The sequence below is a fragment of the Phocoena phocoena genome, chromosome 2, assembly GCF_963924675.1.
Source record: "Phocoena phocoena chromosome 2, mPhoPho1.1, whole genome shotgun sequence".
Taxonomy (NCBI): Eukaryota; Metazoa; Chordata; class Mammalia; order Artiodactyla; family Phocoenidae; genus Phocoena; species Phocoena phocoena.
In genome coordinates this window covers 40497350-40525224 of record NC_089220.1, presented here as the reverse complement: position 1 = coordinate 40525224, position 27875 = coordinate 40497350, and the positions used below count along the sequence as shown (strand labels likewise).

General features: G+C 34.7%; 1 protein-coding gene across 1 annotated transcript in view; it reads right to left on the bottom strand.

Annotated features, from left to right (window-relative positions):
• C2H14orf39 (chromosome 2 C14orf39 homolog) overlaps positions 1–27875 on the bottom strand; it is a 53135-nt gene that overhangs the window by 21375 nt on the left and 3885 nt on the right. The window contains exons 4-10 of the mRNA XM_065872642.1: positions 26614–26703; positions 8685–8872; positions 8550–8592; positions 6745–6865; positions 5711–5802; positions 4132–4265; positions 3031–3107 (exon numbers count right to left, since the gene is read on the bottom strand). Of these exons, the coding sequence (XP_065728714.1) occupies positions 3031–3107; positions 4132–4265; positions 5711–5802; positions 6745–6865; positions 8550–8592; positions 8685–8872; positions 26614–26703 (745 nt within the window). The remainder of the gene's footprint in view (positions 1–3030; positions 3108–4131; positions 4266–5710; positions 5803–6744; positions 6866–8549; positions 8593–8684; positions 8873–26613; positions 26704–27875) is intronic.

Here is a 27875-nt window from a genome sequence, read left to right as displayed (position 1 = left end):
GTCAGGCATCTTGTTATGTTTAGTGACCCTTAGTCTTTCCTTTTATGTAAGCTGACTTATCCTCTGACCATTTTTATAGTTTTTTAAATTAATTTTTAAGAATTATTATGTATTTCTTTGTATATTATACATTACAGATACCAATCCCCTAAGTGACAATTCTGTCGCTCTTTTAACTCTGTTAGTGTCTTTCACCATACAAAAGCTTTTTTATTTTGATATACTCCATGGATCAATTTGTCTTTTATTGTACCACACTGTTATAATAACTGCATTTTGATAATGTTTAAAAATGTTTGGGGATGATGAAAATGTTCTGAAATTACAGTGATGATGGTTACACTATCTTGTGAACATACTAAAAACCACTGAATCGTACACTTTAAAACAATCAATTTTATATGTGAATTATATCTCAGTAATGAAAGCTTAAAAATAAACATTTTACAACTTCCCTGGTGGCGCAGTGGTTAAGAATCTGCCTGCCAATGCAGGGGACACGGGTTCAAGCCCTGGTCCGGGAAGATCCCACATGCCGCAGAGCAACTAAGCCCGTGTGCCACAACTACTGAGCTTGTGCTCTAGAGCCCATGAGCCACAACTACTGAGCCCACGTGCCACAACTACTGAAGCCTGTGCGCCTACAGCCCGTGCTCCACAACAAGAGAAGCCACTGCAACGAGAAGCCTGCACACCGCAATGAAGAGTAGCCCCCGCTCGCTCCAACTAGAGAAAGCCCTCGCGCAGCAACGAAGACCCAATGCAGCCAAAAATAAATAATTTATTTAAAAATTAATTAATTAAAAAATAAAAAAATAAACATTTTAATATCTGGTAGTAAGAGTTTCCCTAACATTCTTTTAAAAATCTTTATTTAAAATTATTTATTAATCTATTAATATAGGAAATCATATTGTTAGATTTTTCTTAATGCTGAACAATCATTGTATTCTTTGGGAAAACCAAGGTTAATCATAATATATTACTCTTTCAATGTTACATTGCAAAATTTGCTTTGCTCGTAACTTATTTAGGATTTTTACATCTATGTTCATTCTTGAGACTTATGTACCATAATTTTTCTTTTCTTTCACTATCCTTGTCCTTGCTATCTAATGGATTATTCATTTATAACTTGTTGGATAGTTTCCAACTCTTTTTATACTCTGGAATTGTTTGTATAAAAAGATTATTTAATCCAATGGTTCTCAACTGGGGCCAATTTTGCCTCTTAGGAGACATTTGACAATGTCTGGAGATATTTTTGATTGTCATAATTTGGGGATGAGGTGCTATTGGACTCTAGTGGGTCACAAGACGACCCCACAACAAAGAATTATCTGACCCAAAATGTCAACAGTGCCACTATTGAGAAACTCTGATCTAATCCTTAACAGTTTGGTAGAATTCAGATGAAAAATTGAGTCTGGCGTGCTCTGAAGGGCATGTGTGGTGGAGGGAAAAGGGAGGGAAATAAAGGAGAAAAGAGGGAAATAGGCATTTATATACACTTCCGTTTCACTTACATCAGTTTCTTCTAAGTTATTGATCTATTCATGTTTTTCTTTTTCAGTCTATTTAGCAATTTATATTGTGCTAAAAACCTGTCCATCTTACCTAAATTTTCAAATTTATGGGTATATAGTTGTATAGTATCCTTTTAGGACTTAGAAAAGATGTCTTACATAAGTGTAGAGATATGCACTTTTCCCCCTTTATTATTTTCTTTTGTTGGGGGGGTATTCTCTTTTTTCTCTACACTTGCTGAAACTTATTAGCTTTTGGCTATATTAATTAACCCAACTTCTAAATTTCATTAATTTCTACTTTCTTTGCATTTATTATTTTATTTCTGTATTTTGAGTTAAGCTTTTCATACTTTGGGTGCAACTTTTCATACTTAAAGTTCAGCTAATTTTAATCTTTCTTATTTTCTAGTATATTTGTTTTCAAATATAAATGTCTCTCTGAGGACCAATTTGGCTACTTTTCACAGGTTTGGGTTTATAGTATTCTTTTAAGTAGTTTTTAAATTCTATTTTGATTTCTTCTATAACCCAGAAGTAATTTCAAAGTATGTGAATTTCTTTTTTCTCAGCCAAATAGTTTTTTGAGGAGAGGGGTATGTTTTCGTTTAACTTGTATTTTTTTATGCTGTGGTTAGTGAAGATAGCAGGTTTTTAGAATTGGTTGAGATATCCTTTTTGTTCTAGTAAATAGTCAATTTTGGTGAATACTGCAAACAAAATTTAACTGAATTCTGTGTATGTTGGGTAAAAAGTTTGCTAATTGTGCTACTCAGATCCTCTACATCCTTATTTATTTTTCATCTATTTGATTTGTTCTTATGACAGAAACTGCCAGTTTTCTATCCTATCCAAAATCTACATTTCCTTTGTGTTGTGATTTTAAAAGCAAACAAACAAAAAACCCATCATATTTCTTAACCTTTCTGCAGATAGAGGTAGCCATGTTACAAAGTTCTGGCCAATGAAACATTAACATAAATTGTTTAAGAAGCTTCCATATAAGATCCCTAAAATGAGGCTGACTCAACTAGCCTTTCTCCCCTTCTTCTTTCCTGCCTAGAAGGAAGATATGATGACAAGTTGTAATGGTTAGCTTCTGACCATGAAATAACCTTGAGGTGAAAGCTTAGCGTTAAGGATAGCAGGGAAAGGAAACACCAATGGAGCTTGAGAAATGATGACATTGTGGAGATGGTGCCACAATTTCCCTCTTCAATACAATTCCTTTAGAAATGTCTTACCGTTTTTGGTCTACTGGGTACAGAGATTGGTATTTTCAAATATGTTTTATTTTTAGAAGTAAGGGAGAAGGCTACAGTATGTGCTCAGGCTGCCATATTGAAACTCTTTTAAGTCTTTTAGATCCTGAGATTGAACTAATGGCTACTTTAATATATTTATAACACACACACACACACACACACACGTCCTAAATGCAATATATTCACTATCTCATTTAATGCAAGCACTTAATTTGTACTATTAAAAAAGAAATACCTACCTGAGTATCACTTTCTTTTTGTCTGAAGTCAATACTGGCAAGTTTTGACTGCTTCACAGAACTTTCTTCTTTTTTATCTAGGTTATTAAATGGTACTACTTCAAATCAATTCCAGAAATAGAATCAAATAGCATGCCCAATATTTAACCTAATCTTGTAATTTTAAAAAATCAAGTTACATTAATATTTAATTTAAATTAAAATAAAGAATTATGAATCACTACATATTCTTAATTCCTCAATATATAATAGCTATTACAATAACCATGAATGTAAAATGAAAAACAGCTGACAAAAATAAATTAATTAAATTAAATTTAAAAAAACAGCTGACAGGGCTTCCCTGGTGGCACAGTGGTTGAGAGTCCGCCTGCTGATGCAGGGGACACGGGTTCGTGCCCTGGTCCGGGAGGATCCCACATGCCGCGGAGCGGCTGGGCCCGTGAGCCATGGCCGCTGAGACTGCGCGTCCGGAGCCTGTGCTCCTCAACGGGAGAGGCCACAACAGTGAGAGGCCCGCGTACCGAAAAAAAAAAAAAAAGGGGGGGGGGAATAAAATAAAAAAACAGCTGACAAAACTACATCTTTATAATGGGACTACATCTTTATAATGGGGAACCAAAGAACAAAGAGTGGTGATATTAATGACTGGGGGACTAAAACAGCCAATACAGTTAACCTAACACAATGTAGTTAATCTATCCATTGAATGAAACATTCAAATATCTCAGTGACTAAGTCATAAATATCATTATCACAAGTCTGCCACCCACTTTAATCATACATACTGATAATACAACCTCTCAAATGAAAAATATATAATTATTCATCCTCCCCTGACAGCTGGAAACCAGGCTGAAACACTTTTTAAAAAAATATGGTATGAGTGATTTCTTTCTCAAAGAGAAAAATGTTATGTATAGAAGGCACATCTTGTTTGCTCTCAGAAAAAATCAAAGTGGCACTTTACTGAGTCTATAGGTCTCCAGTATTGTTTGCTCTTGCTTACACCAAATGATAACTAAAGTTGCTCCTTTCTATTTCTTCTTTTATGTGTTTTCAAAGAAAACTAAGTTTTTGAATAATAAACAGATACTGTACCTTTAACTCTTGGTTCTGAAGGATGCATCTTCATTTGTTTGACTAATTTCTGAGATTCATATGGAAGAAATAATTGACTGCTTTGAGGAGTTTTATTCAACATAAGTACATGCTGTTCATCATTTTCAAAAATTCTAAAGAGTGAATTATAAATATTAGCTAAGTAAAAAATTAACATATTTTAAAGCTAGAAAAGATACTTAGATATTATATAGTTAAAACTCCTCAATTTGCAGATAATGAAAAGAAGTTCCAGAGAATTTAACAAACCTGCCCAATATTATTAAATTACTTACTAGTGTCACAACTAAAATACACTTTTCCTGATTAAGTCCAGTGCTCTTCTCAATGTACCACACCCTCATTTTTAAAACATAATCATTTTAAAAGACTTTCTAAACCTGTGTAAAACATTTTAAACCAAAACTGTATTTGCAAATAGCATGCTTTAGATTTTGAAGTACTACTTCAAATTTTAAAAAGATTTATTCAGAAAAAAATAAACTAGCATGAACACAGACATCATTAAAGCAATATTACAATCATAAATGGATCTCTTAAGTATTTTACTGGAAGAATAATTTCATTGAATTTTTCCTAAATTAGAGAAATAATTTATATTATTGATAGTTAAATAATAATTTAAATACTGGTATTATTTGATAATAACTATCAAAATATAAGTAAAAATAACTAAAGTTATATAAGTTTCTCTCAACAGAGAATTTTTATATTAAAAAGTTATCAATAAAGTGAAATTCTGTACATTTCTGTATTTTTCTAATCAATTTCATTATAAAATTAAAGACACATTACCATGGATGTGAGACGTGGGAGTGGGGAAATCAATAAAAATAACAGATCCAAGGAAATAAGATAAGGGAAATTAACTTGGGAGAAGAGTGTGTTGAAAAATCAGATTAAGAGCAATATAGCCTGAGAAGAGGAATTTAAGATTTTAAAAGGGTATAGGCAGAAAGAGAAAAAGTAGAAAGTTTATCAAAAACAGCAACAGTAATACATCTATTTTTCTGTCACACAATAACAGACAAAATCAATCTTTTCTTTTTAAGTGCCTCCACCACTGATGTCTATTTTATCACCATTAGGATGAAAGACAAGGAAACATATGATGCCACAGATTCAGTAACATTTTGATTCATCTTCACTCTCTGTGGCAAAGGAGAGCTGGTCAAGCTGGTGACAGGATGATAAAAAGGCAAATACATTGCTGTTCCCATCATTTTTCCTCGTTTTACTCCTTTTGGTGACCCATAATGGAAAACTGGGTGAAATGTACAACTGACAGGTTACAGAACAGCAAATGGGCTGCTGCTACCCTATTTCTCTCTACACATTATCCTTTACCTTACTAAATAATAAGCAATTTTGAATATTAGTCCATAATATTTAAAGGTATAAATTAATATTTTTTGTAAGAAATGAATAGAAAACAGCCTGTACAATAAATGTTTATAGATACTATGTAAATATTAGTGGCTTGGGCTAGAATATGTAATCAAATTCTAAATGCAGAATAACTGTTCATATAAAATCCCATTTTAAAGTTTACTTATACCTTTCTTTCGATTCCTTTCTCTTTTCTATATTTTTATTTTTTTCTTCCCGAGTTTCTGAAAGATTCTTCATTTCATAAAGTCTTGCAATCTGCTAAAAGGAAAAATGATAAAGCAAAACAAAATAATTACCTGCAAAGCATTAAGGATAAACATATGGTTTATCTTAACTAATGAATATGATTTTTTCTACATAATCACAAGACATATTTTTGGTAGTATTAGCAATCTTTTAGTGAAAAGAGTCAAAATTAACAATAAATCATACTCCTTTTTTCTTACAACTCCATTAGCAAACCTATTAGATTTCAATGAACTTTCATCTTCTTTTTTAAAAAGGACAGTCAGAAGCAAAGTAGACACTGATTACCTACATAGAGATGTAGTTACCATATATTTTAAAGAAAGTAGCATCCACTTTCTTCTCATTACTAAAATGATATTAATACTACTTGGAATCTCATGCCTATGAATGATAAATATACCATCTTTACACAGTTTTCAGAAAATTTAGAAAATCAGCTATTCAACTTTTTTTCAAGATTTGGAAGTGACTTTGATGGGTTCTCATATCCATCAATGAAAGCCACATTTCAATACAATACTAAAAATGTATTCATGAAGATATCATGCACCATCAATCTTAAAGGCTAAACTAGCTTTATAAAGATTATAGTCATAAATTTTCTAGATTAAGTCTTTTAAATTATTTACTGCCTTGTTCTCTTTTTTGACAACACTGTTGTAAGCTCTGCTAATGCCTTTAAATACCTATTATTAAGCTCCATCTTGTTCCTTCCTATCTTCTTTCCTTAGCACCCAAAGAAAGTTAAACTATTCCCCAAAACTCAGAGCTGAATACACTCAATACCTAAAACACATTTTGGCTTCAATGGTAATCTGAGGCAAATAAATTATTATAAGCTTTTCTCCATATCGAGGCTCTTTAGAAACAGCTCTTCTTAGACATTCATCTAACACACCATTACACTTATACATTAACACATATATTAGAAACATATAACAAAATTAATACCTGGTTTAAATAATTAATTTCTATTTCCACATCATCTACTTCTTTCTTCAATTCATATGATCTTTTGGAAAATTTGTTGGCATGTTTAAGAGTATCTTGTGTTTTACATCTCAAATTAACCCTTTTATGTTAAGGAACTATGTTATACAAGTAACTTTCACACTTACATACACTATATAAAAATAATTAGTATTATGTAACATTATTTGTATATGTACCATATAAGCAATATTAATAACAATATCTGAAAATAGCTGTAAGACTAGAACAAACATTTGGCAAACTGACAATTTATTGTTCACCTATGTTATATATTTAGCTTAAAAATAACATTTCTTCAAAAATATGTGTCAGGATTTTTTCTTTCAGTTAAATATTTTCACAGGGTGGTTTTTTTACTTTTGGTTTTTACCCAACTTTATCATGTCATTTGGCATGATGAACATAATCAATTCAGGTCCAAACTTAACATCTTGTGTTTCTATAATTTATTTGTTCCAAAGTTAACATTAAAAATCCACTCAATTTTCCTTTTCTTGCTGTTTAAGGTCCATCAGTGCACCCTGCAGAACTCAAAAGAGAGCTGCATCTTCTATCTGAACTTTCTGCTTGAACTGGATTTATACCCAATTTCAAGTAGAGAATTTCTCAGCTGTTAATAGACACCCTGCATGGTTATTAGCTACTACCATTTCCTAAGTTACTCTACAATCCATTTAGGAGAATTTAAAAATGAATAAAACAGTGTCAATGAACAAGAATTCCAGAGAAAATCTTTATCAGACCTTTCCTATTTCGCTAAAACTTATGATTTATATGCTAGCACATGAAATTTCAGATGAACATTATTTATAATGCTATGCTGTTATCAAAAGTATCAATTTAAAATTTCAGATACAGGCATTTAAATCCTAATCTTCAATTCTCCCTACCTCCATCACCTCGTCATGTCATGTAATCTTATGTCTCATCCGTTTCTACATCCAACTCCCTAAACCCCTGCTGTGCCTTATGCATCTACCAACCTCTGCCTCTTCCTAAACACAGATGGGCAGCAAATGAACAACTAAGTACAGAATAAGCTAAAACCCAAACATGGAGAGAGCAAGCAGCAAAGGAGTTAAAAGGATGATTTGGGATGAAGTAGAATGAAGCAAGGTAGAATGCAGGGATAAAGAAGACTTAGTACAAACAGTGGAGTTATAATCTGATAGGAAAGCATATGAAGGATTGTGGAGGTTGGAAGAGGATTAAAGTTCCAAGTTCATCATCAGGGAAGGTCTCCTTGACAAACAGATGAGACTTAGACCAATTAAGAATTACTTAAGCATCTAATACAATGCCACTGTATTACTTGTTTACATGTCTGTTTCCTCTACTAAACTGTGAGCTCCTTATAAGAAAGTTCTGTATCTTCTTGAGTATTGCCTGGCACAAAGTAGGTACCCAATGAATTGTGACTCACCTCCTTACCATCTTCCATCTTAACAAGTAATAATCAATTGATTTAATTGGAACTCTTTGGTAAGACAGAGCAAGATGACTTTTTCATTGGTTTGGGTGATAAGATATGCCACTTAAAGACAGATACATATACCACTTATTGGCATTTAAATTTCTTGCTTCTGATGACATGCACATGTATGAAAACTAATCCCAAATGGTCTTTAAAGTAATCTCTAAATTTTTTAATTAAACAAAATACCAAATCAATGTGATTCTCATAAGGAAATGCAATAACAATTAAAATACAGAAATAATACTTATCCAATAAAAATTCTAAGTAGAAATACTACTGTGGATACATATGTAATGTCCAACTGGTAAGTGATGGAAAGGGAGCAGGCACTGAAAAACAAAGTCATATTTTAGACTGATTTATTATATTTTTATTACAAAAATAATGTTATTAAAACAGTATGTAACAAAACCATTAATACCTAAAAATTCCATAAAAATAGTTTCATTCATTTTTAGTTGTTCAGTACATGCCAACACTCTGTTTTGAATTTCTTCATGTTCTCTTTTCTTCTCATAATATTCATGTGAAAGAGGTGTTTCTGAGTATTTTTGTTGGTATTGCTTTAAAACATCTTTATACTGACATATATAACTGTGGTACATTTTTCTGTTAAAATTAAAAGAAATGATGTCAATATAACAAAAGTATATCTAAAATCACTTGTTAACGTCTACTAAATTAAGCATAACAGACAAGTTAAAAATCTACTTATTCTGCTTCCCTCAATACTGTCTGTCCTTCAAACTTTTTTCTTAACTCTATTACACTTTTCAATTCTCTACTCTTTTTCTCCACTACCTGAGTTACTCACTCCTTAATCATTTTCAATTAAACTTCCACTTCCACCAGTTTAATGAAACTACCCTTCCCAAGGTTACCAATGATCTAATTTGTCCACCTTAGTGATCTCTTTTCACTTTTCATCCTAAATAACACTGCAGAACCTGGTTCTTTTGATGACTTCTTGAATCTCTATCCTCCCTGAGTTCTGAATCTCTATTCTTCCCAGTTCAGCTACCTCTATAACTATGCTATTAAATCTCTTCAGTTTTCTAAGCTAAAGTTATCATGTTCTAGGTGATAGAACTCTGGGTTCACAAACATTCTTGTATACTCCAGAACTATTTTATAAGAAAATTTCAGCACTGTTTGGAGGAACTCCTTCAAGTACAACTAAGGTAGAGGTGCCTGGTCATCTATTTCGGAACCAGTCTTGAATGAGATGGTCAATTCTTGCAAAAGGATATTAACTCTTCCTTCTCATTTGAATTTTGCTTGATCTACAATAGGGGTCAGTTACTATGATCAATGGGCCAAATCTAATCTGCCACCTGTTTTTGTACAGCCTATGAGCTAAGAACAATTTTTACATTTTTAAATGATTAAAAAAACAAAAGAATAATAATGTTTCATGGCATATTAAAATTATATGAAAATCAAACTGTAATGTCCATAAATAAAGTTTTATTAGAACCCAGTCAATCACTTATGTACTGCCTAAAGTTGCTCTTGTACCACAGTATCAGACTTGAGTAGCTGTGACAAAGACTGTATATTCCCACAAAGCCTGGAATGTTTACTATATGGCCCTTTACAAAAAAAAGTTTGTCAGTCCTCATCTACAACACTGAACATGTTCAATCCAGGTTCATTGCAAAAAACATATTCTTGGGAGGAGAAAAAGATGGCAGAGTAGAGGGACATGGAGATTACCTCCTCCACAAACACATCAAAACTACATCTACAAGTGGAACAATTCTCACAGAATACCTACTGAAAACTTGCAGAAGATCTCATACAACCAAAGCTACAAGAAAAATTCCCATGTAACCACTGCTCCTGCAGAAGGGCTGAAATCTGAGCCAATTACCTGCACTTCCCCTTTGGCACGGGGGTGAGGCTTGGGCAGGTTCTTGTGCAGGCAGATTTGTGAGCACACGTGCATGCCTAAAGGACCTCTGAGCTCATTATGAGCACTGCGGCAGTGGATGTGGCCCCTCGAGGGCAGCGCTAACAACAGATTTCTTTGTGGGCGTGCACACCAAGTAGCAGGTGGCATCACAGAGTTGCATGTCCCAGTGGACAGCTCCTACGGAAGAACACGCAGTGGCTCCTTTCTCAGAGGGAGAGCTCCCAGTCCCACCTACCTCACATCACAGCTTAGAACCGGATCTGGGGGCTTCTACTCCAACAACTGGGGAGCAGACCCTGACCCTGACAGGGTTGTGACAACCACCAGAGCAAAGAGGAGGCCCCACCCAACATCCAGTGCAGGCTCTGGTCACCACAACACCAAACACATCCCCTATCAAGGGGACAAGGGCCAGCACAACCTGAGGAAAGTCTTGGCAAGCATCCATACCACAAACAGCCCTCGCACCGAAAATACTGCACTCACACAGTCTACACAAGGGTCACTCCCACATAAAAACAGACCTTCAAGACCACAGTAGATAATTGTTTCTCCAAAATTCATAGAGTTGGAGAAATATAAGTAAAATGAAAAAAGCAGAGGAACTACTCTGAATTAAAAGAACCAGAGAAATTCCCTGAAAGAACAATGAAACAGACCTCTCCAATCTACCAGACGCTGAGTTCAAAACAGAGGTAATAAAAATGCTGAAGGAACTACAAAAGACTATCAATAGAAATGCAGATCACTGTAACAAGGAATTAGAAACTATAAAAAGAAGCCAATCGAAATTAGACAACTCAATTTCCAAAATGAAAACTGAGCAAAAGGCATAAATAGTAAACTAAATAATGCAGAATAAGAAGTGATCTGGAAGACAGAATAACTGAAATCACCCAAGCAAAACAGCAGACAGAAAGACAAATGAAAAAATGAAACAAAGCAACATATGAGATCTATGGAATAATAAGAGTAAGCCAATCTACACATAATAGGAATCCCAGGAAAAAAAGAAGAGAAAGGGGGATCAAAAATGTTTTCAAAGAAATTATAGCTGAAAACTTCCCAAACCTAAAGAAGGAAACAGCAATACAGGTACAGGAAGCACAGAGGTTCCCAAACAAGATGAACCCAAACAGTCCAAATCCAAGACATATTATAATTAAAATAGCAAAAGTGAAAGATAAAGAGAGGATTCTAAAGGCAGCAAAAGAAAAAAGAAAGAGTCAGTTACAAGGGAACCCCCATAAGGCTACCAGCTAATTTCTCTAAAGAAACTTTGCAGGCCATAAAGTAGGGGCAAGATATATCCAAAGTCCTGAAGAACAACAACCTGCAACCTAGGATACTCTACCCAGCCAGACTGTCATTTAGAATAGAAGGAGAGATAAACAATTTCTCAGACAGGCAAAAACTAAAAGAAGACAGCAATATTAAATCTATCCTAAAAGAAATATTGAGAGATCTTCTCTAAATAGAAAAGAAGCAGGAATCAATAAAAAAGGTAAACTCACAATAGGAAAGACAAATATATAAAAGGATTGAATATCACTTAAATAAACCAAGTACATGGATTAAAAAACAATCAAAAAAATTCTGTGAAAGCAATTATAAATACAATGAACAGCAAAAAGATAAACATGAAGATGTAAAACAGGACATTAAAATCACAAAATGTGGGGGAGGGGAGTAAGAAAATGCAAATCTTTTAGAATGTGTTTGAGCTTATATGACTATGAATCTAAAGGAAGTAGATACAGTTATGAGATAACATACTTGAAAACCAGGGTAATCACAAATCAAAAACATAAAATAAATTCACAAAAACCAAAAATAAAGGAACTCAAGCATAATACAAACCACAAACGGAAAAACAAAAAGGGGAGAAAGGAACAAAGATGTGCAAAATGAACCAGAAAACAAGGTTTAAAATGGCAATAAATACATACTATCAATAATTACTTTATATATAAATGGACTATATGCACCAATCAAATACATAGAGTGGCAGGTTAGATAATAAAACAAGAATCTGCAATATGCTGCCTACAAGAGACCCACTTCTGGGTGAAAGACACATATAGATTGAAAGTGAGGGGATGGAAAAAGATATTTCATGCAAAAGGAAATGACAAGAAAGTGGGGGTAGCAATACTCACATCAGACAAAATAGACTTTAAAATGAAGGCCACAAAGAAAGACAATGAAGGTCAACATATAATAAGATGATCAATACAAGAAGAGGATATCACACTCATTAACACATATGCACCCAATATAGGAGGACCAAAATACATAAAGCAAATATCAAGAGACAAAAAGGGAGAAACTGATGGGAATACAACAATAGTAGGAGAGTTTAACACCCTACTGACATCAATTGGCAGATCTTCCAGACAGAAAATCAATAAGGCAACAGAGATCCTAAGTGACACAATAGAACAGACTTAATTGATATCTACAGGACATTACATCCAAAAAAAAAAAAAATACACATTCTTTTCAAGAGCACATGGAACATTCCCTAGGATAGACCACATACCAGAACACAAAACAAGCCTCAACAAATTTAAGAGAACAGAAATTATTTCAAGCAACTTTTCTGAGTGCAACGGTATGAAACTAGATATCAACCACAGAAAGAGAAATGAGAAAAAAATGATTACATGGAGACTAAACAACATGCCACTAAAAAACCAATGGGTCAGTGATGAAATCAAAGAGGAAATTTAAAAATACCTCAAAACAAACGACAGTGAAAACACAACCATACAAAATCTATGGGATGCAGAAAAAGCAGTTCTAAGAGAGAAGTTCATAGCAATACAGGCCTTCTTCCAAAAACAAGAAAAATCTTAAATAAACAACCTAATCTACCACCTAAAAGAATTAGAAAAAAAAAACAAATAAAACCTAAATTCAGCAGAAGGAAGGAAATAATAAAGACCAGAGAGGAAATGAATAAATGGAGATTTTAAAAATAGAAAAAAATTAATAAAACCAAGAGATAGTTGAAAGGATAAATGAAATTGACAAGCCTCTAGCCAAGCTCACCAAGAAGAAAAGAGACAGGATACAAATAAATAAGAAATGGAAGAGGAGAAATAACAAACAATATTGTTACAGGGAAGAACAAATCTGACTACATGTTGGATCTGTTTCTCTTACTTTAACCTTTGCTTCCTGCTGCTTTTGTTCACTAAAAGGTTACTGTCTATACATAATGGTCTGCTTCAGGGAACCTGCCCCTCTGCCTGAATGTTAAACCAAAGTGCCTTTGTTTGGGGAAACATCCTGACCCTGTCCACCTATGAATGGCTGCAAGAAAGAAGAAATTAACACATCCCCTTCCCAAGGCTGGCTATTCCAGGAGATATCTGCAAGACTTATGGCCTTTTTACTTTACTTCCTCACCTCTGCCCCCTCTCTGTTCTATAAAAGAAACTGGCATCCAGACCCCAATGAGATGGTTCTTCTAAGACACTAGTCTGCCATCTTCTTGGTCTGCTGGCTTTCCGAATAAAGTCACTATTCCTTGCCTCAACACCTCTTCTCTCGATTTACTGGCCTGCCATGTGGCAAGCAGAGTGAGCTTGGACTCAGTAACAATACCATAGAAATACAAAAAATTACTAATATTGTGAACAGTTATATGCCAACAAATTTGACAACCTAGAAGAAATGGACAAGTTGCTAGAAACATACAGCCTGCCAAAACTGAATCAAGAAGAAACAGATAAGTTGAACAGACTGATCACTAGAAGTGAAATAAAATCTGTAATAAAAAAGGCTCCCTGCAAACAAAAGTCCAGGACTGGATGGCTTCACTGGGTTATTCTACCAAACATACAAAGAAGAACTTATATCTATCCTTCTCAAACTCTTCCAAAAGACTGAAGAGGAGAGAACACTCCCAAAGTCATTCTATGAAGTCACCATCACCCTGATACCAAAACCAGAAAAAGACACTACCAAAAAAGAAAATTACAGGCCAATATCTTTGATGAATGTAGATGCAAAAATCCTCAACAAAATATTAGCAAACCAAGTCCAACAACACATAAAAAGGGCCATACACCATAATCAAATTGGATTCATCCCAGAGTCACAAGGATGGTTCAACAAACACAAATCAATCAATGTGATACACCACAACAACAAAAGAAAATACAAAAACCACATGATCATCTCAATAGAGGCAGAAAAAGCATTTGATAAAATTCAACATTTATTCATGATAAAAACTCCCACCAAAGTGGGTATAAAGGGAACATAACATAATAAAAGCCATTTATGACAAATCCACAGCTTACATGATACTAAATGGTGGAAAGCTGAACGTCTTCCTGCTAAGTGCTGGAATAAGACAAGGATGCCCACTCTCACCACTTCTATTCAACATACTATTGGAAGTCTTAGGCACAGCAATCAGGCAAGAAAAAGAAATAAAAGGCATCCAAATGAGAAGGGAAGAGGTAAAATTGTCATTATATGCAGATAACATGATACTCTACAGAAAACCCTTAAGACTCCAAACAGAAACTACCAGAACTGATAAACGAATTCAGCAAGGTATCAGGATACAAGATTAATATACAGAAATCTGTTGCACTTATTTACACTAACAATGAAGTATCAGAAAGAGAAAGTAAAAAAGCAATCCTATTTAAAATCACATTGCATCCAAAAAAAAAAAAAAAAAAACTAGGAATAAACCTAACCAGAGGTGAAAGATTTATATGCTGAGAACTATAAAACACTGATGAAGGAAACTGAAGATGATTCAAAGAAATGAAAAGATATCCCATGGTCTTGGGTTGGAAGAATTAATATAGTGAAAATTGCCATACTACCCAAACAAATCTACAGATTTAATGCAATCCCTATCAAATTACCCATGACATTTTTCACAGAACTAGAACAAATAATTCTAAAATTTATATGGAACCACAAAAGACCCAGAATTGCCAAAGCAATCCTGAGGGAAAAGAACAAAGCTGGGGCATAACCCTTCTAGACTTCAGGCAATATTACAAAGCTACAGTAATCAAAACAGGGTGGTACTGGCACAAAAACAGACATATAGAGATGGAACAGAATAGAGGACCCAGAAATAAACCCCCACACCTATGGCCAATTAATCTTCGACCAAGGAGGCAAGAATATACAATAGAGAAAAGATAGTCTCTTCTTCAGCAAGTGGTGTTGGGAAAGCTGGATAGACTCATGTAAATCAATGAAGTCAGAACACTCCCTCATACCACACACAAAAATAAATTCAAAATGGCTTAAAGACTTAAATATAAAACATGACACCATAAAACTCCTAGAAGAGAACATAGGTAAAACATTCTCTGACATAAATCGTACCAATGTTTTCTTGGGTCAGTCTCTCAAGGCAAAATAAATAAAAGCAAAAATAAACAAATGGGACCTAATCAAATTTAACAGCTTTCACACAGTAAAGGAAATCATAAACAAAACAAAAAGACAACCCACGGACTGGGAGAAGATATTTGCAAAGAATGCAGCTGACAGGCGCTTAATTTCCAAAACATACAAAGAGTTCATACAACTCAATATCAGAGAAACAAACAACCCAATCAAAAAACGGACAGAAGACTAAATAGACATTTCTCGAAAGAAGACATACAGATGGCCAACAGACACATGAAAAGATGCTCAACACTGCTAATTATTAGAGAAATGCAAAGCAAAACTACAATGAGGTATCACCTCACAGTCTACAAATAATAAATGCTGGATAGGGTATGGAGAAAAGGGTACCCTCCTACACTGTTGGTGGGAATGTAAATTAGTGCAGCCACTATGGAAAACAATATGGAGGTTCCTTAAAAAACTAAAAATGGAGTTACCACTACTGGGCGTATATCTGTAAAAGATGAAAACTCTAATTTGAAAAGATACATGCACCCCAATGATCACAGCAGCACTGTTTACAATAGGCAAGATATAGAAGCAATCTAAGTGTCCATCAACAGATGAATGGATAAAGAAGACGTGGCATATATATATATATAATAGAATATTATTCCGACATAAAAAAAATGAAATAATGCCTTTTGCAGCAATAGGGACGGACCTAGAGATTATCATGCTAAATGAAGTAAGTCAGACAGAGAAAGACAAATACCATATGATATCACTTATATGTGGAATCTAAAAAAAAAAATAGTACAAATGAATTTATTTACAAAACAGAAACAAACTCATAGACATAGAAAGCAAACTTATGGTTACCAAAGAGGGGGAGGAATAAATAAGAAGTATGGGATTAACAGATATGCACTACCATATATAAAACAGATAAACAACAAGGCTTTACTGTATAGCACAGAGAACTGTATTCAATATCTTATAATAACCTATAATGGAAAACAATCGGAAAATGTGTATATGTATATATAAATATATATATAAAACTGATCACTTTGCTGTACACTGAAACTAACACAATATTGTAAATATTGTAAATAAACCATACTTCAATTTAAAAACAGGAAATATATTTTTGGATCCTTTTTTTACCCAGTTATTAACAAATACATACTTTCAAAAAATAACATTCATAGAAAATTTTCTAAAAATATATAGTCCTTATATTCCTCAAAAGTTTATAAATTTTCTAAATCAAGCCATACTATATGGGGGAATTTCTTAAAAGATACTTCAATGATTATCTTGCCTTAGCAGATGAGAAAAGAAGTATTCATAAACTGCTTGTATAGTAAGAAGAAAAGGATAACAGCCTTCTACTGGTCAGCAGGTCTGAATCTTAAGAATGTTTTAATTTCTTAATATTACTAAACTCTGTCCCCTTATGCAAGATAAAGTAGTTTAGCCTAAAACAAGTTTCTTCCTATTCTTCTAAATGCATATTTGCTAATTAAGCCTTCACTTTTTGGGAAAATAGTCCAAAAGGAGGGAAATACCTATAAGAAAACTGAGTCTGGGACACCAGTTTCAGATGAGATTAGCACACCCCATCTACCCTGTTCAGACTGCATATTCACGGCAACTCTTCTAATATACTCCATACAAGAACCTTGCTAGCCCAAGCCATGATTCAAGAAGAGCCATTACTATCTCATCTCTTGCCAGCAATGCTAGTCTTCGTGAATGCCTGGGAGAGGGATGGGAGATTAGGAGAAATAAGTAGCTGGTGCCTCTACTTCCTTCATTACCCATGATACCAACAAATGGACTCTTTTCCTCTTATAAATACATAGTATTGAGTCATCAAGTCAATCAACCTATGTGGCTGTTTAAGAAAGAAAGAGATAGATGTTTTCACTTCCATACCTCTGGCTAGCTAAGAGAAGTCATCCACAACAAACACTATCAGAGAGGTACTTATTGGACTGGTTTGCTTTAGCCCCTCATAGAATCATTTTAAATAATATTTTATAGCTATAGCTTGCACTGAGAGATGTTATAAAAAGCAGTAATACATATTGTGTTTATTTGGGAGAGGCCACTGAAGATACTGACTACCATATCACACAATTTCCCCTTTATGAGAATCCAGGGAACAAATTTCTCTCAAGTCTGAGTACTAGGGAAAAAATCTCTGCTTATCCTAAGCAACTGAACTGTTTTTTTGTTTGTCTGTTTGTTTGTTTTTGCGGTACGCAGGCCTCTCACTGTTGTGGCCTCTCCCGCTGCGGAGCACAGGCTCCAGACGCGCAGGCTCAGCGGCCATGGCTCACAGGCCCAGCCGCTCCGTGGCATGTGGGATCTTCCCGGACCGGGGCACGAACCCGCGTCCCCTGCATCAGCAGGCGGACTCTCAACCACTGCGCCACCAGGGAAGCCCTGAACTGTTTTTTAAACGAATATTCTGAATTCCAAATTGATCACACTTCCACAATGCTTTGACTACTATTAGGAATTTCAAAGCCTAATTTTGCCTATATCTAACAAATCTGTAAGACCATATAGTATGAATTTCTATCCAGATCAAAGGCTTCATCTTCCTATATTACCCTTACTTCCCTATAGCCTCAATTTGTATGTCTAACTTTATTTTAACACTATGGTATTATTTATATAAATCATTTCAAATTCTTTTTGAATTGAAGTGGGGCCTATAAATAACAAAGTAAGTCTCCTTTGTTAATTCTACCCTCTGCCTATTTCTTGGATGATTATGTACTCCAGCTTTCTCTTCTTTTTGCTTTATACTTTCCCTGGGCAATCTCATCTATTTTTATGATTTCAAATGCCAATGAAGTCCAAATCTATACCTCAGTCCCTACCTTAAGACCCAGTTTTTAATATGAAATGTACTGCATTCTAGATTTTATGTGGGTGTTTTTAATTAGAATATTAGAATAGGAGTGACATCGGCAAGATGGCAGAATAAAATGCCCCTTGCGCATATCACCCCCCTCAGCAATAAAAGTTTGCCATCCAACCATGGACAAAAGTGCCTTTGTGGAAGCTTTGGAATCCAGGTAGGAGACTGTGAAATCCTGGTGCAGTCCAAGACTGAGGAGAGCCATTTTGAGAAAACGGACTCACATCTTGGTGGTTTAACTTGCTGACTGTGGTCCTGGCTACAGACCCAGAAAACATCTCTGTACCCCTGAGAACTCAGCTACAGGCCTATCTAGCTTTGGCTCTGTAACCAGCCCCATAAACCAAGGGACCTGGGAGAAGTCACACCTACCTGTGTGTCAGGCAATAGGCATACAGACCCTGGTCCTGGCTGTGGTCTCAGAAGTGGCAGGTGAACCAGTTCCAGCCCTTCATGGCCACAGTCTGGGAATACCAGGAGATAAACCTGCCAAGCTCAGTGAGACTGTAGATTCTGAAAGGGCCCTGTAACTGGATTCCAACCTGTCCCAGCCACAGTCACTGAAGAATCCTGCTGGCACACAGACCCAGCAGGAGACACTCCTGTCTATGCCCCTAAAGATCCTAAAGCACCCTATAGTTGGTTCCAGCCCTCTCACAGCACAGTTTGTCCACAGTACTGAGGGTCCAGGGTTCAAGCAAGAGATACTCCTGTCTGCACCCCCTAGATCATGAAAGGACCCATACTTGATTCTAGATCTCAAGCAGTCTAGCACTAACAGAACTTCTGGCCCAGGGACCCAAAGAGATACTGCTATATGCTCCCCTGGAGATCTTGAAAGGGCCCTATACTTGGCTCCAGCCCCTCCAGCCACAATCAGGGAGCAGTCCAGCCCACGGAGGGAGCTGGTTGGAGACATGCCTATCTGTGCCTTGAGAACCAGGACTGTAGACCTCAATTTTGTTTGCAGAATCTGAAACAGCCCTGAGACTCAGTTCTAGCCCCTCTCAGCCAGTCCAGGGCCAGTCCTGACCACCCATGAATCCATTCAGTGACTAGGCATGAACTCTCCCAGGGACTTGCTGGGAGACAAACTTGTCTACACACTTGGTAATATGCCTGCTGACTAAGGACCCAACTGTGGAACCTGAATCAGACCTTTGTCCCAGTACTATTCTACTGAACAAAGTACTGGAGGAAGTCTCACCCACCCAGGGACCAGACAGGATCCATACCTGCCTGAGCCCCTGGTAACAAGCACACCAACCATGGATCCCACTACAAACTCAATGACAGCTTCAAAATTAGCTCCAACTCAGCACAACTGCAGTTCTATAGGTAACCCCATCAGCCCAGGAAACCAACAAGAGAAGGTCTTTACCTCCCAAAACCAGACTGTAAAGACTGGAAGAAGTGTTTGTTCGTTCAAGTGCACAGACACCAATGCAAGGCTAAGCATATCACAAAGAATTAGGCAAACATGACACCATCAAAAGAAAAGTAATAAATCTTCAGTAACTGACCCCAAAGAAATGGAGATCTACAGTTTGCCTTGAAAAGAATTCAAAGTAATCATCTTAAAGAAACTCAATAAAATACAAGAGAACACAGACAACTAAACGAAATCAGGAAAACAATGCATGTACAAAATGAGAAGTTTAATAAAGAAATAGAAACCATAAAATAGAACCAAACAGAAACTGTGGAGCTAAAGAACACAACAGCAGGACTGAAATATTCAATAGAGAGCATCAGTAATAGACTTGATCATATAAAAGAAAGAATCGGCAAACTCAAAGACTATTCATTTGAAATTAGCTACTTAGAGGAACAAAAAGAAAAAGAATGAAAAACAGTGAAGAAAATCTACATAAATTATGGAACACTGCAAAGCAAACAAATATTTGCATCACGGAAGTCCCAGAAGGAGAAAAGAGAGACAGAAAAAGGCAGAAAGCTTATTTAAAGAAATAATAGCTGATTACTCAGCTATAAAAAAGAACAAACTAATGCCATTTGCAGCAACATGGATGGACCTAGAGATTCTCATACTGAGTCAAGTAAGTCATACAGAGAAAGACAAATATCATATGATATCACTTATATGTGGAATCTTAAAAAAGGCTACAAATGAACTTATCTACAAAACAGAAATAGAGCTACAGATGTAGAAAATAAACTTATGTTACCAGAGGTTGGGGGAGGAGAGATAAAGTGGAAGATTGGAATTGACACATACACACTACTATATATAAAACAGATAACTAGGGCTTCCCTGGGGGCACGGTGGTTAAGAATCCACCTGCATGGGGACATGGGTTCGAGCCCTGGTCCAGGAAGATCTCACATGCCGCAGAGCAACTAAGCCCATGCACCACAACTACTGAGAGCGCACTCTAGAGCCCGCAAGCCACAACTGCTGAGCCCATGTGCCACAATTACTGAAGCCCACACGCCTAGAGTTTATGCTCCACAAGAGAAGCCACCACAATAAGAAGCCCGCACACCACAACCAAGAGTAGCCCCTGCCTGCTGCAACTAGAGAAAGCCTGTGCGCAGCAACGAAGACCCAACGCAGCCAAAGATAAACATATAAATAAATAAATTTCTTTAAAAAAAAAACAGATAACTAATAAGGACCTACTGTATAGCACAAGGAACTCTACTCAATACTCTGTAATGGCCTATATGGGAAAAGAATCTAAAAAAGAGTGGATATCTGTATTTGTATAACAGATTCACTTTGCTGTATACCTGAAACTAACACAACATTGTAAATTGATTATACCCCAACAAAAAGTTTTAAAAAAGAAAAGAAATAATAGCTGAAAACTTCCCAAATATTAGGAAAGAGATAGACATCTGGGTACAGGAAGCCCAAAAGACCCCAAGCAAGATCAACCCAAAGAAGATTACTCCAAGACACATTATAATCAAAATGTTAAAATGCAAAGACAAAAAGAATTTTGAAAGCATCAAGAGAAAAATAACTCATCACTAGGGAACCCCTGTAATGTCATCAGGAGATTTCTCTGCACAAACCTTCCAGGCCAGAAGAGAATGGGATCACATATTCAAAGTACTGAAAGAAAAAACTGCCAACCAAAAATACTACACCCAGCAAAACTGTCCTTTAGAAATGAAGGAAAAATAAGGACATTCCCAGACAGACAAAAGCTAAGGGAGTTCATTACCACTAAAGGAGTTCATTACTACTGCCTTTTAGAAAATATTAAGGGGAGTTTTTCAAGCTGAAATAAAAGGATGCTAAGTAACAACATGAAAACATATAAAAGAATAAAACTTAATGGTAAAGGTGAATATATACTCAAATTCAGAATACCATAATACTGTAATGATAGTATGCAAATCACTTTAATCTCTAGTATGAAAGTTTAAAATATTATTAAAATTATAGCTACAATAATTTGTTAATGGATGCACAATATAAAGTATGACATCGATAGCATTAAATGTGGGGGGAGGAGAAGTAAAAGTGCAGTTTTTGTATGCAATTGAAGGTTACGTGTTATCAATAAGTCTGTTATATCTATAAGATGTTTTATGTAAGCGTCATGGTAACCACAGAGAAAAAATTTATAGTAGATACACAAAAAAGAAAGAGAAAGGAATTAAATCATACCACTACAAAAAAAAATCACAAAGGAAGACAGCAAGAGAGGAAGAAAGGAACAAAGGGACTAAAAATACACTCAGAAAACGATTAATTAAATGGCAATAGTAAGTCCATACCTATCAATAATTACTTTAAATGTAAATAGACTAATTTCAAAAGACAAAGAGTGGCTGAGTGGATTAAAAAAAACAAGACCCAACAATATGCTGCCTGCATACTTTAGCTTTACTTTAGCTTTAATGAAACACATGAGCTGAAAGTGAAGGGATAGAAAAAGATATTCCATACAAATGTAACCAAAGGAAATCAGAAATGCTTATACTTAGATAAGATAGACTTTCAGTCAAAATCAGTCACAAGAGACAAAGAAGGTCACTTCCCAAGGAATTAGAAAAAGAACAATCTAACCATAAAGATAGCAGAAAGAAGGAAATAACAAAGGTTAGAGCAGAAATAAATGGACTAGAGACATGAAAGACAACAGGAAAACATCAATGAAACAAAAAGTTGCTTTTTTGAAAAGATAAGCAAAATTTACAAACCTTTAGCTAGACTAACCAAGGGAAAGAGAGAGGACTCAAACAAAGTTATAAATGAAAGAGGAGTTACTATACCTGACACCAAAGAAATACAAAAGCTCTTAAGAGGCTACTATTAACAATTATAGGACAACAAATTAGATAACCTAAAAGAAATGGATAAATTTCTAGAAACATACAACCTACCAAGATTGAATTATGAAAAAAAATTAAAAATCTGAACAGGTCAACTCCTAGTAAGGAGATAGAAGCAATAATCAAAACCCTCCCAACAAAGAAAAGCCCAGGACCAGATGGTTTCACTGGTAAACTGTACCAAACATTTAAAGAAGAATTAACATCAATCCTTCTCAAACTCTTCCCAAAAAATGGAAGAGGAGAAGACACTCTCCAATTCATTTTATGAGGCCAGCATTACCCTGATAAAAAGCCAAATAAGGACACTACAAGAAAAGAAAACTAGAAGCCAATATTCCTGATGAATATGGATAAAAAAATTCTCAAAAAAAAAATACTAGCAAACAAATTCAACAGCACTTTAAAAGAATCATACACGAATACGAAATGGGATTTATCCTTGGATGCAAGGATGGTTCAATATACACAAATAATTAAACATGAAATACCACATTAATAGAGTGAAGGATAAAAATTATATGATCTCAGTAGATGCAGAAAAAGTATTTGGCAAAATCTGACACCCTTTCATGATAAAAACTTTCAATAAATTGGGTATACCTCAACATAATAAAGGCTATATAAGACAAGTCCATAACTAATATCATAATCAATGGTAAATAGCTAAAAGCTTTTCCTCCAAAATCAGAAACAAGACAAAGGTGCCATTCTCACCACTCTTATTCAATATAATACTGGAAGAGCTAGCTAAAGTAATTAGACAAGAAAAAGAAATAAAAGGCATCCAAATAGGAAAGGAAAAAGTGAAATGGTCTGTTTGTAAACAGTATATCCTTATATCAATATATAGAAAATTCTAAGACTCCACCAAAAACCTATTAGAACTAATCAACAAATTCAATAAAGTTTCAGGATACAAAATCAACATACAAAAATCAGTTGCACTTCTATACACAAACAATGAACTACCTGAAAAAAAAATAAAGAAAACAATCCCATTTACAGTAGCATCAAACACATTTAAAAACTTAGGAATAAATTTAACCAAGAAGGTGAAAGATTTGTACACTGAAAACTATAAGACACTATGAAAGAAACTGAAGAAGACATAAATATGGAAAGATATTCTGTGCTCACAGATCATAAGAATTAATACTGTTATAATATCCATACTACCCAAAGCTATCTAAAAATTCAATGCCATCCCATCAGAATTACAATGGCATTTCTCACAGAAATAGAAAACAAAATCCCAAAATTTGTATGGAACCACAAAAGACCCCAAATAGTCAATTTCTGGAAATCTCAAAAAAAAAACAAAGGTGGAAGCATCACACTTCCTCATTTCAAACTATGCTACAAAGATATAGTAATCAAATTAGCATCGGGCTTCCCTGGTGGCGCAGTGGTTGAGAGTCCGCCTGCTGATGCAGGGGACATGGGTTCGTGCCCCGGTCTGCAAAGATCCCACATGCCACGGAGCAGCTGGGCCCGTGAGCCATGGCCACTGAGCCTGCTCGTCCGGAGCCTGTGCTCCGCAACGGGAGAGGCCACAGCAGTGAGAGGCCCGTGTACCGCCAAAACAAACAAACAAACAAAAAGAACAGCATAGTATTGGCATAAAAACAGACAGATAAACCAATGGAACAGAATCAAGAGTCCAGAAATAAATCCATGCATATACAGTCAATCAATATTTGGAAAGGAAGCCAAGAATACTCAATGGGGAAAGGATAGTCTGCAATAAACAATGCTGGGAAAACTGGATAGCCATATGCAAAAGAATGGAATTGGACCCCTATCTTATACCACTCATAAAGATGAACTCAAAATGGATTAAGGACTTAAATTAAATGTAAGACCTGAAATCATAAAACTCCTAGGGAAAAAATCTCCTTGATGTTGGTTTTGGCAATGATTTTTGGGGATATGATACCAAAAGCACAAGCAACAAAAGCAAAAATAAACAAGTGGGACTACATCAAACTATAAAAGCTTCTGCACAGCAAAAGAATCAATCAACAAAATGAAGAGGCAGACTATAGAATGGGAGAAAATGTTTGCAAACCATATATCCAATAAGGGGTTAATATCCAAAATACATAAGGAACTCATACAACTGAATAGCAAAAAGACTAATAATCCAAGTTAAATATGGGCAAAGGGCTGAGACACATTTTTCCAAAGAAGACAAATAGTCAACAGGTACATGAAAAGATGCTCAACACCACCAATTATCAGAGAAATGCAAATCAAAACCACAATGAGATAGTACCTCATTTGTGTAGAATGGCTATTACCGAAAGACAAAAGATAGGTGTTGGCAAGGATGTAGAGAAAAGGGAACCCTTGTATACTGGTGGTGGGAATGTAAATTGATACAGCCACCATGGAAAACAGTATGGAGGCACCTTAAAAAATTAAAAATAGAAAAGCCATATGATCCAGTAATCCCACTTCTAGTTACATATTCAAAGGAAATAAAATCACTATCCCAAAGAGATATCTGCACCATGTTCATTGAAGCATTATTCACAATGGCCAAGACATGGAAACAACCTAAGTGTCCACTGACAGATGAATAGATTTTTTGAATGTGATATATGTAAAAATGGAATGTTATTTAGCCACTAAAAAAGAAGGAAATCCTGCCATTTGTGACAACACAGATGGACCTTGAAAGTGTTATGCTAACTGAATAAGTCAGACAAAGACAAATACTGTTATGATCTCACTTATATGTAAAATCTTTTTAAAAAGCTGAATTCATAGAAGCAGAGAGTATAATGGTGGTTTCCAGGGGCTGACGGGTAGAGGAAATGAAAAGATGTTGGTCAGAGAGTACAAGCTTCCAGTTAAAAGCTGAATAAGTTCTGGGGATCTAATATAAAGCATGGTGAATATAATAATACTGTATTATATACTTGAAAGTTGTTAAAAGAGTAAATCTTAAATATTCTCACCACAAAAAATATAACAGAGTGATAGATGTGTTACCTAACCTTATTGTGGTAATCATTTCACAATACACACATGTATTAAATCATGTTTTACACCTCAGACTTACTGCTATGTGTCAATTATACCTCAATAAAGCTAGGGGGAAAGTAGTAAGATAAATAAATAAAAATTAAATCAACACTACTCTTGTCCAATTATGTTAAAAATAAAAACATTGCAATTTTTTAAATTAAGCAAAATTATAATGCTATATAACGTGTTCAAAGTTCCTCGCCTTGTTTCATTATATTCATTAATTACATTTACTCCCCCAAACCAGGTGATTTAACACATAATAAAATAAGCCCACACAAATATTATTGGGTTGGCCAAAAAGTTCATTCGGATTTCTCCGTAACATCTTAATTTCTGGCCAACCCAACAGTATTTCTCTGTCAGAATATAACACCCCACTAAATCAGCACTCTGAAAAACAAGTTCAATATAAATATACCCTTCAAAAGTCAACACTCCAAATTTTTCATAAGCTAATTATACAGCTAACTACTCCCCCAGATGTTTGACTATAGCAATTCAGTCATAAAAAATATTAATTGAAGCACTCTGCCTTGTAACTGCTACTGATAAATAGTTTCTAAGGACATATTTAAACATATCAAAGGTTGGATAGAGCTTTATAACAAATAGGTAGGCCAACAGTGACAACCAGAGTCCAAAACACTGAATTTGCTTTAAAAATAAATAAACTAAAAAAATGTTTCAATTAATATTTTTGCAAAGAATATTTTATTAATACTAAGTTATAGAATTGATAAGCTTAAATTAATATATGTACTGTACCTGTCTTTTTCAACAGTTTCTTGATAAATAGTAAACTGTTCCTTCATATAGTCTTCATGTTTATGAAATATATCACATGTTGGCCTCCAGCTATGGAAAAAAAATACTGTAATTAGCATCTCAGAATGATAAACTAATTTAAGAAATAATAAAAATGAATGTAACCATTTAAAGATAAACAAATCTTTCCTTTCCTGGAAAAAACAAGCTTACATCAAGAAAAACATTCCCATCTCCGATCACCACCACTATTACCATTCATGCAATCATACATATGCTCAAATATCAATATCGATTAATTTTTACATAAAGCCTGTTTTGGAACCATGACTAGGGAAGGAACAAATGTGACATGGATGGACTGTGTATTACTATGGCATTTCTGGAATATACTCTGCAACACTCCAACATCAGGCTTTGTTTCTCATCATACTTCTAAGATCTTAGCTAAGAAATTCTTTTGGAGTAAACATTTAAAGAGCTAGGATAAGGGATAAAGAGAGGCTTTTTTCTCCTTTGAAATTTAGAAAGTCAGGTTTTATACCCTCCTGAACTTGAAAGAAAGAAACTAGACCATAATGAATTATGAAATCAGATAGTTAGAATAAAATGAATATTCAACTTATACATTTGTTTTATTACATGACTCAAAAAATGTTGCCAGTGTGAAGAATCTAAAATTAAGTATACACCATGGCAGCTTACATTCTAAGTATTGTTCAAATATTTCCTCTAGCTCTTTTTTCTAATCTTTTTTATTTTTTCAGATTCAAAAAGTATGCATACCCATTTTGGAAGAACAGAAAAGTATACATAAGAAAATAATTATCATCTATATTCTCAACACTGAATAATAACTACTAATATTGATATTATTTTAATAAATTATTTCTAGATTTTACTATAAGTATATAGTTTAACATCTTTGAGATCATATTCACATATACAACATATCATCCTTTATCACTTACTTTTAAACTATCAATATATACATTTTCTTTGTCACTAAGAATTCATTGTAAAAGTTTTAATAAATACAACATATTACACAATTTATCTAACCATTCCAATATTGTTGGCCATTTTGGTTAGTCAAAGTTTCTCTTAAGAACTTGTACTTAAACACTTGTCTGAGTTTGCAACCATTTCCTTAGGCAATATTCCCCAAAATAGAATTATAAGGTCAAAGGTTATATATACATACATTCTGAATATTTTTTAAATTCCATAAGAAATACATGTTCACTAAAAAGATATTCACT